At 37.7% G+C, this 15,990-nt stretch overlaps 1 protein-coding gene across 2 annotated transcripts; it reads right to left on the minus strand.

Annotated features, from left to right (window-relative positions):
• Window positions 1-1,220: 1,220 nt before the first annotated feature.
• On the minus strand, window positions 1,221-11,418 carry LOC107825913 (proteasome subunit beta type-4). Of its 2 annotated transcripts, XM_016652833.2 has the most exons (7): window positions 11,285-11,418; window positions 11,144-11,208; window positions 9,911-9,987; window positions 3,390-3,519; window positions 3,108-3,267; window positions 2,759-2,944; window positions 1,221-1,676 (listed from the first exon to the last, which is right to left on the minus strand). In XM_016652833.2, the coding sequence occupies exons 2-7, from the start codon at window positions 11,203-11,205 to the stop codon at window positions 1,563-1,565; spliced, it is 729 nt and encodes a 242-aa protein (XP_016508319.1). In that variant the 5' UTR covers window positions 11,206-11,208; window positions 11,285-11,418; the 3' UTR covers window positions 1,221-1,562. The 2 variants fall into 2 exon arrangements, with proteins under 2 accessions (XP_016508319.1, XP_075105359.1); XM_075249258.1 differs by lacking the exons at window positions 11,144-11,208; window positions 11,285-11,418 and adding an exon at window positions 10,887-11,022.
• Window positions 11,419-15,990: the final 4,572 nt, after the last annotated feature.

A 15,990-nucleotide genomic window follows, 5' to 3' on the forward strand; every position in this document is an offset into this window, starting at 1 on the left:
GTTGTTGTCGTCATCGTCATCTTGATACCACCAAGAAATGTGGGCGGAATAGAGCTCCACGGGTTTAAATATAGGGTAAGCAGGGGGATGCAGCATAGAGTTACCCGGTACTTTCGACACAAAGCATAAAGTTATACGTAAAAATCACTAAAATTATAATAAATAGTAAATATGAACTCATACTTTAAGAATATAACTAGCTCGTTACCAGAAGTTTTAAATGTTGAACGCATAGATTTAAAATCCTAGATCCCGCATGCGTGGGTAAGATCCCATCTTTAAGATTCAGATGAAGAAAGAGTTCTAAACCTATGTGGACATGGAGAGGACTGATGAAATAGGAATCACCGTATCGAAGAGCAACAGCAGAATTTTTTATTTGTTATTTTTGTAGTCAATCAGTTTAATCCTCTGCCCAATCCTGGTGCACCATATTATATCATCTCTTTTTTTGCTGGATTCCTAAGAATTACATTAAGAATCCAACTTCATTTCCAAGTTCGTAAATGAAGTATATCACCAGTTGTTTAGGACAGTAAAATATATCAAAGTCCATGAGGATCCTAGACTTGTGACTTGTGTTCTTGGTTCCAGCTACATTGATCAACTTTGTGTTACTGTACGATGGAAAATAAGAGAGAACCTACTTGAGGCTTGTCGGGGTCCATTTTATCTTAGAGTAGAAAATTAAATGCAGATACAAAAGAATAAAGTAATTTTATTAATCAATTGTGAGTACAATTTTATTTATCCCTCTTATTTTCCATCTTATTGTACGATGGATACTTTAATTTTATTGATAAAATAATGCGGGTACAATTCTGTTTGTTCCTTTGATTCTTTCCTCCGATTTATTATCCATAATTCGAGGGTCTTAGCACCGTATTTCTCGAACGCAGAATGATATACATCTCCTTAATGTTATGTAGCAAGCACTCCGTTTGGATCTTGAATGTTGCTAGAAATTTGAGCAAGACATATTTTACATTTCTTTGTTCTCTTAATGAATATTCCAAGAGTTTTATGGGATTTCGGAGATCGTATATTTGATATCTTTGTGTATATTCCTAAAGTTTATGGAATTACTGAGATCGTCTTTGAAGTACATATGTAGCCTTATTTATATGCATAAATTAGAATTTGGGTAGAGTAGCCATCAAGCCACCCTAATAAATTTAGGATATCTTGCTCTGTTAAAATTTCAGTGTCTACACCTACCCTTGAAGAAATGAAAGCAATAAGGATTTCAGTGCCAACTATCAAAGTTCAAATATCCATACACGGGATAAGGAGCATATGCCGTGTACTTACCTAGCAACACAACAAAAGGGCGAACACAAAAGCTTGTTTAACCGATGACAACAATAGCATACCAAATAAATCTGCAAAGGTAACAGTGTACATGAAAGCGAACATTTGGGACGTGCTGCATCGTGTGGCTTATCTTTTAAGTTGCATAAAAGATCAACATAAAGACGATCAATATCGCCACCATAACTATGCAGCACATTTGAGTTTTGATATCAGCAACATGCCTCGAACCTTGACAATACAGGGGCTAGTTACCAAGACCCCACCGCACCAGCAGTTGGATTCTGGAAAGCAGAGAAATTCCAGAAAGTCTTTAATGAGTATGGCTGAGAAATTGTCACTCCCTCTTCCGTGATTTTTGCAATCTGCAAGTCCATGCAACATTGACAAAATGGAAGTTCAACCACCGAGCACACAGATGTCATTTCTTTTTTATTTTGCAAACACAATAAACTTGTTAACATGCAATGAATAATGTTATATAGTCAGGACTCCAGATATCAATGAAAAACTAAATTTACATCAGACAATACATAAATCTTCAACTTCGCTTAAAGGAACCTAATTTTTTTTATCAAGTTAAAAAAACGTAATATGGATAAAACATCTCTCTCCCTACCTGTCATTGGGCTGGTTCACAGTCATTAAGGGAAATCACAATCTTCGCTGTCCACTGAACCATCTTAAAGGAAATCTAAAGAGGAGGAGAATCAACCTAAAGTCGAACATGAAAGAGTAAAAACTAAGGCAGTTCATGCATCTACCATCACATTCAACTCCAAATGCAAAATCTACTACAAGTTCTATTAATTTTATATTTAAACTTACCAAGCCCAATTTCCTACCTTTGTTTGTTTTTACTAATTTCCGGTACTTGGACTAATGCAAACCATCCTCTTTCCAACATTTCCAACATCTTGGAATAGAAACCACCAGTACCAACATGTGGCATTAGCTTCGAAGAAAATTGTGATGACCTGGCCATTTTTTGTTTTAGAAGTTTGAATCATGTTCCAAGATTTCTAGTAGCTCGGGATATCTATTTGGGACTTGTCTGCAAAATTTGGTTAGATTCAAACATGGTTCGGGCGTGCTTGGAATGAATTATCCATAAATAGCATTTTTAGGAGAACAAAACATAAAGAACCCGACCCCTCATATTTTGCATAAGTGGTCCAAATGGTAATTTGACCACATGGTTGGCTCTGTATCATCATTTGTGACTCATAGAAACTGGTTTCGTTCAATTCCGAGTCCGTTTGACATGTTTCAGCTAACAATAGTTGCAGCATTTCCAACATCTTGGAATAAAAACCACCGCTGCACATTAGCTTCGACGAAAATGCTATGAACTTTGAAGATCAAAATATAAGTTCTTCTGCTTCTGCTTAGTCTACAGTAAGAAAATCTTCCTAGAAGTTATGCATATCTATCAGGAGGGCTATACCTGAAGCTTGTTGACTGCAGATCTATCCCTATAGAGAAGAACACGCATACATTTCTCCAATAACTTAACACCTTCTTCATAGCTCATGTCTTCACGCCATTCATCACGGATAATGGGCTTTGCGAGGTGATTTCCAAATCCAGTTGCCAGGTGATTGTCCTCATAATGGACACCAATCATACTAACCTAAAGAGATAAAGAAAAGATATTAGTGATCAGAAAGTTGAAATGAAAAGAAAGGCATTTGTTTGATGAGAAGAAAATAAAGAAAAATATAACATCTATAACTAAGCACTTAACAATGGCAAAGCATGAAGAGAATGTGCAAGACAAATGTAATAGCTGTTACCGTTCCAAGATACTTCTGCCCATTTTTCACCCCACCAAGTACAAGGGAATTCCATAGTGGGTTGAACTTGTTCCTTCGATTATACATCATGCGAGTTAGATAATTATGCACTTCTTTGGGACCCAAGGAGTTTCCATCATCCCACATGTTGTCATACAAGCTGGCATTAATGAAGCATCAACTACCACATGTCACTAATCATATTTCATCAGACGACCAAAGCTCATCATGCAACAGTAAAACTAAAACCTTCAGTAGTAACTTCTACAGGAAAAAACTTACATAAGCTCGTCAAGGTTCCGCAATATCTCCTGAAAATCACTAATTTCACCACTTGCACCAAGAAAGGAGTGTTTTCCCACTGACTTCAATCGCTCCACACTCTTGTAACGCAACGTTGAACCATAGGAACCTAAAAAGGACAAAAAGAAATGACCAACATAACTCAGAAATATTTTTTTTGATAAGGTAAATTGTATTAATCAAAAGGGAGAGAACTCTCGTATACAGGAAGTATACCAAAAAGTAGAGAATTTATATCAGAACATGATTATCTACAAAAGACGTCCAATCTTCTATACAAGTAGGGGCTATATGAGTGCACCAAAAAGCGATCAAAGATAAAAGACTATTCTTAAGATGTGAAAAAGTAGACTCAATCCCCTCAAAAGCTCTCCTATTTCTCTCCCCCCAAACTATCCATATGAGAGCTAACGGGGCGAACTTCCACGCCTTTTGCTTTTTTCTTCTACGGAAACCTGCCCAACTATATAACATTTCCTTTATGGTGCTTGGCATCACCCATTGAACACCAAAAAGGTTCAGGATCGCCCTCCACAAAGCCGAGGACACAGGGCAATGCAACAAAAGATGATCAACTTCTTCCCCTGAGTTTTTACACATATAGCACCAACTAACAAGTGTAAAAGCACTGTTAGCCATGCGAAAAAGCACACCTTCGTGGGCGCCTTAGGAATCCAGATCGAGGAGTATGGAAAAGAGGCCTCCTCTCTCACCAACATACTCTGGTAAAAGGACTTTACGGTGAACAAACCATTGCCACGTAAACCCCATCTCCAAGAATCACAAAATGGTGGGGCCTGCCTTGCCCATATAGCAGTGTCAATAAATCTTGGAGCTCCGCAATCTCCCAATCTTGCATGTTCCTTCTAAATGAGAGGTCCCATACTACCCCCCCCCCCTTTAATGCTCCTTACAAATCTGTTGGACTATCAATTCCTTCTGGTTTGAAACTCTGAAGACCTGGGGAAGGAGACCCTCAGAGTTTCCTCTCCACACCACCTATGATTCCAAAAACTGATTCTCATTCCATCTCTCACCCTGTAAGTGATGTTACCACTGAAGGATTCCCAATTGTTCATGATACTCCTTCACATTCCACACCCGAAAGGTGTTGTGATTGCCTTGGTCCTCCAACCCCCTCCCGTGGAATCGTACTTTTCTACTATGACCTCCCTCCATAGAGCATTCTCTTCTACCCCGAATCTCCACTGCCATTTCCCCAACAAAGCTCTGTTAAATACCCTAAGATCTTTTACTCCAAGTCCACCCCACTTCTTTGGGGAAGTGAATGTCTGCCAATTCACTAGATGATACTTTCTAGTTCTATCTGCCGCATCCCAAAGAAAATTTCTTTGAAGCCGCTCCAGTTTTTCTGTGATGCTCACAGGAGCTTGCAACAAGGACAGGTAATAGGTGGGCATACTCGATAAAGTGTTTTTGATAAGCACTTCCTTTCCGCCTTTTGACAAGTACCGTTTCTGCCAGTCTGCTAATCTTTTTTCAACCCTTTCGATCACTGGATTCCAAACCATAGTATCCTTATGCGAAGCGCCCAATGGGAGACCCAGGTAAGTAGCGGGAAGGGAGCTCACCTTACATCTAAGAACATAAGACAAAGCATCAATGTTAGCAACCTCACCCACCGGGAAAATGTCACACTTGCCGAGGTTGATTTTGAGACCTGATACTATCTGAAACCACTGCAGGACCTGCTTCAGGTAGGTCAACTGATCCATATCGGCATCACAAAAAAACCAGGGTGTCATCTGCAAAAAGCAAATGAGAGACTCTTTGGGCACTGGGCACCCCAATCGGAGCTGAGAATCCTCTCAAGAAGCCTCCGGCCGCCGCACGATCCATCATTTTACTCAGAGCATCCATCACTAAAATGAATAGCATGGGGATAGGGGGTCTCAGGCAGCTCCTTGCCTGAGACCCCTGGAGCTGTCAAAGAAACCACACGGACTACCATTAACCAGGATAGAGAATCTGAATGAGGAAATGCAGAACTTGATCCATCCCCTCCATCTTGCCCCAAATCTCATCCGCATCATAATGAAATCCAGGAACTCCCAATTGACATGGTCGAAAGCCTTCTCAATGTCCAACTTGCATAGTAAGCTGGGATCTCTATTTTTCCTTCTGGAGTCTACAAGTTCATTTGCCACCAAAGTGGCATCCAGGATCTGCCTACCTTCCACAAACGCATTCTGGGAGGACGAAACGGACACGTCAAGAACCTTCTTGAGTCTGTTGGAAAGCACTTTAGAAATAATCTTGTCAATGCTTCCCACGAGACTAATAGGCCTGTAGTCTCTGATACAAGATGCACCTTCTTTCTTAGGTACAATAGTAATAAAAGTAGCATTGATACTTCTCTCGAAAACACCATTCACATAGAAGTATTCAATGGTTTCCATCAACTCCCTTTTGATGGTGTCCCAACAGAGTTGGAAGAAAGCCAAGGAGAAACCATCAGGGTCGGGGGCCTTATCACCAGCACAACTCGACACAGCCTCGTGCACCTTCTCCTCCTTGAAAGCCCTTTCTAGCCACTCACCGTCTCTCTCCCCTATGTGGTTGAACTCTATCCCCTTCCCCCTAGAGTCGGCCTCCAACTAACTTCCTCTTTGTATAAGTTCTCATAAAACCCCACTATCACCCCTTTTACCTCCTCATCTCCCTCAATTCTCACCCCATCCACAACTAAGAACTCTATGAAGTTTCTCCTTCGATTTGCAACCGCCACCCTATGGAAAAATTTGGTATTCGAATCCCCCTCCTTTAACCAAAGCGCCCTCGATTTTTGCCGCCAACTAGTCTCCTGAGCTATTGCTAACTCGACTATTTCCCTCTTAACCTCCCCCAATCTCTCTTTCTCAGATTCATCTAACTCTCTCGCCCCTTCCTCTCTCTCTAGTTTCCCCAATTCATGCATAAGCTCCCTCATTTTAACCTCTACCCTCCCAAAAACCTCCTTATTCCACCTAATAATATCTCCTTTGAGCAATTTAAGCTTCTTCGAAAGACGAAATGAAGGTGTCCTTGATACCCGTAGCTTGTCCACCATTCTTTCACCTTGTCACCAAATCCTGGCACCTTCAACCACATGTTCTCGAATCGGAAGGGAGCACGCACCCCCTCTCCCTCTGCATCCATCTAGCAAGATAGGCAAATGATCCAAAGTCAGCCTAGGTAAAGGAATCTGCATCACATTCAGCACCAGCTCATCCCAGGAGGGCGATATCAAAAATCTATCAAGTCTAGACCTTGAGTTGGAATCCTCCGCCCTGGCCCAAGTAAACCTTTCCCCTGACAGAGGAAGATCAATGAGAAAGTGAACATTGATGAAGTCAGAAAACTCCTTCATGGCCCTCGAAATCAGACTACACCCTAATCTCTCCTCCGGGAATCTAATAGTGTTAAAATCTCCCCTTAGAACCCATGGAATGGCCCCATCGTATTGGCCAGATCCTCCCAGAAGAATACCTTGGACCCTTCTCCTACCTGTCCGTACACTCCCCCAAATCCCCACTCCACCCCACTCACTCTATCTTTGACAAGAGCTGCTAAAGAAAAAACTCCCTTCTTAATTTCCTTTACCTCCAAGCTTCTATCATCCCACATTAGAAGAATGCCTCCGGCACTTCCCGCTGCTGGAACCCAGTCATATTTTACCCAACTACCTCCCCAGACACTCCTCGCAATCACATCCGACAAAACTTCCATTTTTTTCTCCCGAAAGCAAACTAGGTTAGCACCCGACTCTCTAACTCTCACTTTGATGATGGCCCTTTTGTTTGGGTCATTATAACTCAGAAATATTATACAGTTTTAAGTATGAACGAGCTAAACTAAAGGAAGTTGCAAGGGTACAAACCAATCAAAATACATTGTTTCAAGGCCATTCTCCTATTTTGCCACTTACTTCCCGTTGTTGTCTTAAGTAACGCTGCTAACATGTAAATCTAAAGTGTTAACCCCTGGGAGAAAAGGCAGCAGTTCTGATTTCTGAAGGAGTCCAGAACCGACTATATTGAAACATATTAGGCACTATCTCGACAATTTAGACCTTAACTTTTAATTTGAATGCGACTGAAACATTAGTTTCTCTTTTCTTTAAAAATTGCAAGTCGAACTACTCCAACAAACTGTAGTTAGAGTAGAAAAATACTAGAGGCTGGGCCTGATTAAGGACAACAGACAACAGCACAAAATATAAAAATTTTCTTCGGCAAAATCAGGTGCAACACACACTCATTGACGCATAAATGTCTGGTTCCAAAAATTACTTAGTTTCTTCACGATCATAAGGGCTCACCCAGTATCGGTGCCAAACTATAACAATTCTTTGGTAAAGTCAGTGTGACTAGTGTATACATCTAAATTAGATGCAACACACACAAATTGCCTAGTGTCAAAAAAAAGTTTAGTTTCTCACTTTCTCTATGTTCATAAGGGCACCCTCCAGCAATTTCTTGCATTCTTCTTTTCCCCCTAACTTTCTGGGAAGAGGCGGTGAAAGAATCCCAGATTTTCTCTTATAAACACAAGATGCAAAATAATATCAGACCTGAAGCATCCATGTTCAAGTATAGTTATGTGATTTTAACCTATCAAAGAAAAAAGTATGATCTGATTTTTTATTTAAAGGTAAAAGTTAAGTGAATGCTTCATTAGATGTACTGTGTTTCGACTTCCAGACATGACAACTTATAATAATGAAATGAATTATGTAACCTTTTTCGCCATGTATTTTAAATAAAGCAGTTAAATCACTTCATATTCATGAATCCCTCAAGTTTGAAATAGTATAGTACTAATCACAGCTGAGAAATACCCTGCAGAGAACTAGTCTCCAAGCCAGAGATAAACTAAATAAAACGGCTCAAGGTGATCACACTAGAGGTACTGTTCATGCTACAAAAGAATCTGTTTCAATCATTTATTATTTCATCGTAAACAGTCACTCCATTACAGATTTTCTTCTGATATAATAGCAAAGAAGGAAGAAGTGGATAAGATCCAATAAATATTAATTCATTTTTTTTAAGATGAAAATGTATAAGGGGTTTCGAATATGTTAAGATGAGCCTTGGGCACATGAAAGTCCTCATATTTTGCCTTGTACTTTGCTATTTCAGAGTACTCAAAATTCATGTATGTAATTGTTAAATAATCTTTTGGAGGAGAGGTCTTCTATAGCTAGTACCTGCTAGTTAGACAATTTATATGGAAGACATCCCCATTCTGCTTCTCTTGAATCAGTTCTTCATTTCTTTTATTTTCATAGACTGTCAAGAAAGCAATTTATTGATCTCATGATCTGGTGAGAAATATTGCTTGAACAATTTCAAATATCTAGAGTCCTTGAACTGCATCTGCTCCAAAGGAACAGGATCTTAATTATAACTCAATATCAGTCAGATTCTGTACATTTCCTGGATGAACAATGCCAACTATGAAACGCCAAATGCTAGAAATACAGGAAAGCCAAACTATGTAATGCCCCGTACGTACTTAATAATTATTCGGGCTAATTACATGTCTAATGACGTGATTCAGGTAATCCCAACCTAAATATGGTCATATGATTCAATTTATATGTTTTGAGAGTAACCTAAGTAACTGAGAGGATATCCGCTTCCTAGGGAAAGGGCGTTCATCTAAAAACTACACATGCACGTGTAAGATAGCAGTTAGATCCATTTTAAATTAGCAGTTATTCATACCATCCCAAAAAGGATGTATTATTGGTGCTAGCTCTTATCGTTGAAACCATACAAGATTGTGGTGAGGCAGCCTTGTCGACCGGGTGTTGGTCGTCCATCATGATGTACACATGGCGTAGCGATGATTATGCCAGTGTCTATAAAGTTTATGGCCTAATGGCATAGTTTTCAGATTCATGTTTTTTAAATGTTTATATGTATATGATTTTCATAAATGGGTTTTATGAAATGTTTCATGATGTTTTGCTTATTAGCATTACCCATATTTTCAAGTCTTCCTTCAACCTTATCGGGCGGAGCCAATGACACTTACTGAATACAACTCATAAATTGTACTCAGATCTCCAGATATTGTTCTTGTTGATTATTGCAGTCACTGTTGCACACGGAGCTGATGTACGAGCTAGGCATCTTCTCCTTCAGCTTCCATTCTTTTGGTGAGCTTCACTTATTTATCGGTGAGAGCTAGATTAGACTTTATTCTTTTGTTGAGCTGGGGACATGTCCTGTTCATTGTTCTCATGTATGCCCTTAGAGGTTCCATGTACTTTCTGTGGGAGGTCTAGATGTATACATGGAATTCATATTTTTGTTATTTCATGTTTATGATCATGTTGCCGTTCCGTAATATATTTTGGGCTTGTAGCCAGACGTATGACTTCAGTTACGATTAGGCCAATTGGACCATATAATTATAGTAACAAACAAACAGGAGACCAAATGATTTTCAAAATAATATATCCACGAAATCTAAAGTTAGAAAATAACCTCCCATATCAGCAGCCAACAGAACACCATCCTTGTACTTGATGCCGATAACTGATGTCCCCGTCACATATGGATACCTAACCAAGAAGCATACAAGTTAAAATTGCAAACAACCAGAGTACAGAAAGTAAAGGGCAAAAGAAGAGACAATTCACAAATATCAATTTCTACATGGGCAAATATGCAATTTCTACGTGGGCAAATATGCAAATAGGTGTTCAAGCTGCTGTATTGTACAATATACTCTTAAAACAACAAAATTGAACCTTTTTCCCATGCAAAGAGGAAAGTTTTGTATACAAACTCATACCATGCTGTTCACGACCAATACACAGTAACCTAGTCAATAAACTGAATCTCTTGCAGACCTCCACATTTTCTTATCTTCGATATCATTCTTGGTACATAAGTTCTAGCAAAGTATATCATTTTCTCCTCTTCTCTGTAAACCTCAGGGTTTTACATTTAACAGCCTCTATTCTCTAACAGTCTCTTGATTTTCAACAACAAGAATCTTTACTCTGTTCTTAGTTACCACATCAAATAGGAAAACAAGAATTAAACAAGTGATCCACTGTCATTCATTAATCGGTTTTCAAATTGTATCCAACAAGTCATTCCCAACTACCAACTATTGACTGGTACAATTTTGGTTATAAAAGCTTCGAGCTGGGACAAGTGAGTTCCACTATGAAACACTCACTAGGAACTAATCAAGGAAACTCCTTCATTTTGCTTAAATTGTAAAGGAATAAGCACATCAAATAGGAAGCCGTAACATTATTAGAAACATCTCCCAAGCTGATTAGTGGAGAGTGCACAGGCAAATCCGCAGCAAATGCCACTTAATATATAGTACATAATCTTAAACTTTTTCTTTGAATTCTATATGTTCTAATCTAAGTCTGAGACCATAGACACGCATATGGGCAAGATTCGGTGAATTATAAGTTCCCACTTCGAGGAAAAAAAATACTTTTACTGGTTTAAACAATCGCCCCAATGATTTGGTCTAGTGGTAAGAGCGCATCCACATTGCTTTAAACCGTGCCCCACTGGCCTCGGGATTTCTGGGTTAAACAAAATTGGTTCCAAACACCCATAGCTAGAAAAACCTATAGTTCCCAACCAAAAAAAACCTACAAAAAAAACAGAAATACAGAATGTACTTTACTAATCAGATCTGTACAATTTCATCACACGCCCAAAGATGAGAGAAGAGAGAATTCATACTGTGTTCTCTGAATATCAGCTTCAGGGCTCAATAAACTACACTTTGCCGGTGCAGATTCCATCAACTGCGAAAATTTTAATTAATCAATGCCAGATTAGAATAATTGTAAAGAGAAATGTGCGAGGAGATTGAAATCTTACGTTCACTGTCAAACTCTTCGATTTTTTATCGTTAATCGCTCAGTTTTCCCTTTGAACAAGAAAAGTGAGCAGACTTTATATTTATTGAGGTTTTGGGCCGAACAAGAGAGCCGATTTTAGGACGAATAGTGGAAATTTAAAGAGAAACTAGCAGTTATCTCAGTCCATAAACAAATTAGTACAAAAATTAGTTAATTTTTAAAATATTATCAGTATTATCCAAATACTACCAATATTAGTCAATTAGTTATTTGTAGTAAAAAAAATTAAATTTTTGCTTTCTTTTGAGTGGTGTTTTTTTTAATAGAATGAGTACATTTTAAGGAGTTTGAATCTCAGTTTTGAGATGATTTGGTGAAGTTTTGAGGTAGTTTGAGTTGAAAATTCGAAATAGAAGATGAGTATGAAAAAAGATAGATATGTGTATCACGCTGTGTAATTTTTGTGTATCACATATGTACCATATGTATATCAAATATGTATCACATGTATATCCATGTATACTTGTATGTGAGATGCATGCGTGATACATGTAGCGCATACGAATTTTTTAAACTCGATTTTAGCGACGATGATACTAAATCAGTCCAAATCACTTCCAAACTTTCTCAATTTTTATAATTTGACTTCATATGTATTTTTCAATTAATTTCAACCATAATAATTGAAAAAGATTCTTTTTTTCTTAGGTATTTAGAATTTTGCATTTTTTTTCTTTGTGTTCATCACCTTGTTTGATACCTAATCTCTGAAACTTCCTTGAAGATCTTTTGCATGTGATTCTTGGAGAGAAAGAATCCTTATTTATATGGGTATTCAATTTTTATACGCACTTGGTTAGTTGTAATAAGTCTATGATAAATTGCTAAATATTGGTAAGTTTGGACTTATTTTGGGTCTTTCTGTAAGATTCTCAAATTTAAAAGGCTTTTAAGGTTTAGTGTCTCATAATCAACTTTAGACTCCACAGTCTGCACTTAAAAGAGAAAACAGCTCAATGTACCTTTCAGATACTACCAATATTAGTCAATTCATAAAATAGTATCAATATTAATCAAACAAAACCTCGTGCGTAGATTATGGGCAGCAACTAAAATACGAGTACAACAGGTGAACTTAGAGTGAGAAGGTCTACCTTCTCTCTAATATCCACCATCTTCAACCTCTAAACAATCATAACCAACGTCTCAATCACTACCAATCAAAACCTCCAAATCCCCCCTAAGCCACCTAACAACATCCATGCAACTAGAGGTAATAATTCACATACACATTCTAATTTCTCACCCAATACACTTCAACCTCCCACTCTATCTTTTAAGGAAATGCTACTACTAAACTCCACCGAAAATTAAATCTCCCATATTTCCACACATCCAGAAAACCAACATACTCAAGCCATGATACTTGATTGTCCAACATAAGATTTAACTGGATCAAGTATGTGCACATAAGAAGTACTCAATATCAATGAAAATCTAAGAGTCACTCTATCAGTTGATGATATCCAAAGGATTTACCAACCTTGGAAATACTCCCTCATAATTAAGCTCATGGGGAAACGTATACTCCACCAATATCTCAAAAGGAAAATGCATCATTTTGGAAGCCTACTAAAAACTTTAATCTCATTGACCTTGGAGCAGACTATTTTATTGTGAAATTTAATAAAGAGGAGAATATGTCAAGAGCATTGAATAGTGGTACTTGGTTCATTAATGACTTCTTTCTATCTGTATAAATATAGGAACCTCAGTTTGTAGCCAGTGAAGCCAAACAACTAATATCAGTGGTATGGATACGTCTACATCAACTTCCAACAGAATTTTACGACTCCGCTATTCTACAAAAAAAATTGGTAACAAAATTGAAAAACTACTTAGAATTGATGCGTGTACATCATCAACTTTAAGAGGACGATATGCAAGATTGTGTATGGAAGTTCCTATGGACATGCAAGTTAAAAGTTGTATTTATACTGGCAACTACAAACAACAAATTCACCACGAAGGTGAAAACTTCTTATGTAAAAATTATGGTAGATTAGGCCATAGCCAAACCAAGTGCCAATATGTTAATTTGCAGTCTACAAATTCCAATAAGCAGCAGGAAGGCCAAGACACAACAACACAATATTGGTAAAGGTGATTGGATAACAGTTTCATTCTCTAAGAACAAGCCTACCAATACACGAACAAATTCACCACCAAATCTAGTAACTCCAGGTATAAAGGAAAATTTTTCTTAATGCTGACACTGTCACACCTCCTTTTCCTACCCCGAGAGGTATACAAGGGAGTTTTTCTAATTTAATTGACATTATTCGAAATGGGATTATTTATTTAATTCAGAGTCGCCACTTGGAATAGTTTATTTGGTGTCCCAAGTCACCGGTTTATTTTAAAATCCCAAATCGAGGAAATTCGACTTTCCTTTTGAAGTCTGCGAACCAGAAATTATGAGTAAGGAATTTTGTTAACCGAGGGAAGGTGTTAGGCACCCCCGGATTCCGTGGTTCTAGCACGACCTCTTAAACTATCATAACCGGCATACTATCTGATTTTAATACATATTTTAGCGTATGGTACAATTTTAACTTATTAAACCGCTTTTAATTATTTTTAGGAAGATTCAACGCTATTTAAAACACGCCTCGAACCACGCCACATGAAATGCACTCGCGGTCCACGACACATTTTATTTAACGTTGTTGAGATTTGGAGTTGGGTCACATGAAATGCACACCCGGGTTTAGGAAAGTAATTTAAATTACGCGCCTAAAGCAACTACGCCTTTCAAGTTTGCGAGGGCCATGGAAAATTCACTAACGGCACACTTCGATTTCTGAAGAGTTAAAATTAATTAAGTGAGGTCCATGGGTTTTGGGATTTTATTTAGCATGGCACACCTCAATTTATTTCAAAAGTGTTTCATTATTCGAAGTTGTTATGCTCGGGCTGCATGAAATGCACTCCCGAATTGAGATTCACGTATCGTAATCATATCATGGGAACCGTACCCATGGACATGATAATTTATTATTGATCGCGCCTAAAGCAAGCTACGGTGTTCATAAGTTGATATTTCCTAAAGCTTGAGATTAAGGCCGAGAGTTTATGGAATTTATTTGTGAAAAAACGGGGCAAATTTTAACTAAAAGATGGCGAGGCGTGTATACTACAATCATTCAACGATTATGTCCATTCATAAGGGAAATGCGACAATTATTAGAAGGTATGGGATTGAAATCATTTGACATAAAATGCAACACTGACAGATGAATCATCGCATAAAAAGGAATATATCTACTGCTAAAAGACAAATAACTGGCACAATTCAAACATCTTGACAAATGAGATCATATTAAAATCAATTTAAACCCATATTGTATTAACAAATTGATTCACTTCATACGCTAACCCATTTAGCACATACGGGTTGATAAAGAGAGATCAAGACAATGTAATTGAGGAAACGCGATGTTATTACTATTCGTGGGTAAAAATGATCTAAGAAACGAAAAGGGACTTTGTGTGAATCTATGACCATTTGGTGATATTTTACATCTACACATTTGAATATTCAGCAAGAACATCAATGTCAAAACAAGGGAGGATAGTTCATTAACATAAATGAAATAGACTTACAGAGTAATTAATGTGTTTACCTCTCAGCAGGATATACAAGAACAAGTAACCAACTAAAGCTAGAATGCGAGAATGGAGTTTTGACCCACTGATTTTCCGTGAAGCATCAACAATTTTAGGAGCTCAATCCGCAAATAAAGACCAGAAATGAGTCAGAATAGAGTGTTAGCAAAGAAGAGCAACAACAGAGTTCAACGAAAACCAGATTTCTGGCCGTAAAATCTCAGTATCGATTTGCCTCATAAAAATGTCGCCGAAAAATTGCAAAGTCGAAGGAAAGAACAAAGTCCGGCCACAATCCGGATCCTCCCTTGAGCGAACAAGACAATCCTCTTCAAGAAGAAAGAGATGGCTTTGGTTTAGCTTTTCTTTATAGGGGTCTGTCTAATCTCTCTCTATTAGGAAAGGGGAATCTCATTGTTGGAGACAGCCGAAGATACTCGATCCAGACGAGAGTTCTTATGTTGTTTTCAATTTAGGAAATTAGGTCGTTGGTATAGAAGAAAGAGCCGCTGATCTCTCTCCTAGAAGAGGCGTCGTTTCTCTGTATTTCTTGAGAGAAGCAACCTCTGATCCTCTTTTTTAGGTCTAGGTTATTAGGTGTTTAAATAAAAAGAAAGAAAAAACAATTGGGACAGGTAGTGAAATGGGCTGGTATTGGGCCGATTTTGATTTGGGCCGGAGAAATTTGTTTGGATTGATTTTGGCTTTAAAATGGCCCAAGTTCTGAATTTAAACCCAATTAATTAAATCCCTTATTTCCTTTTTTTTTTTTTTTTAAAATTAAAAATCCTAGAAATTAAAATCCTAGATTATCTAAAAATGTGAAATTAAACTAATCAACTAATTATAAAAAGCTACTTAATCCTAAATTAAAAGAGAGAAAAAAACAATAAAAGTGTAAAAATGAAGCATTTTTTGTGATTTTCATTTTTTATAAAACAAGTAAATACCGATTAAAAATAAAGCCTAAATGCCATGCGTGATATTTTTGGTATTTTTCATGATTTAAATAAAACTTAAACATGCAAGAAAAATGCAAACAATTAATAAAATCTA

Source organism: Nicotiana tabacum, chromosome 3 (genome assembly GCF_000715075.1).
Source record: "Nicotiana tabacum cultivar K326 chromosome 3, ASM71507v2, whole genome shotgun sequence".
Lineage (NCBI taxonomy): Eukaryota > Viridiplantae > Streptophyta > Magnoliopsida > Solanales > Solanaceae > Nicotiana > Nicotiana tabacum.

Bases quoted from the DNA above. Each gene is read 5' to 3' on its own strand.
- LOC107825913 (XM_016652833.2), bottom strand. From the start codon at position 11,205: ATGGAATCTGCACCGGCAAAGTGTAGTTTATTGAGCCCTGAAGCTGAT. The intron at 3,520-9,910 runs GTTATTTTCTAA...TGTCCTTTTTAG, and splicing joins GTTGGCTGCTGATATGGGAG to GTTCCTATGGTTCAACGTTG. The intron at 2,945-3,107 runs GTAACAGCTATT...TTATCTCTTTAG, and splicing joins GGCAGAAGTATCTTGGAACG to GTTAGTATGATTGGTGTCCA.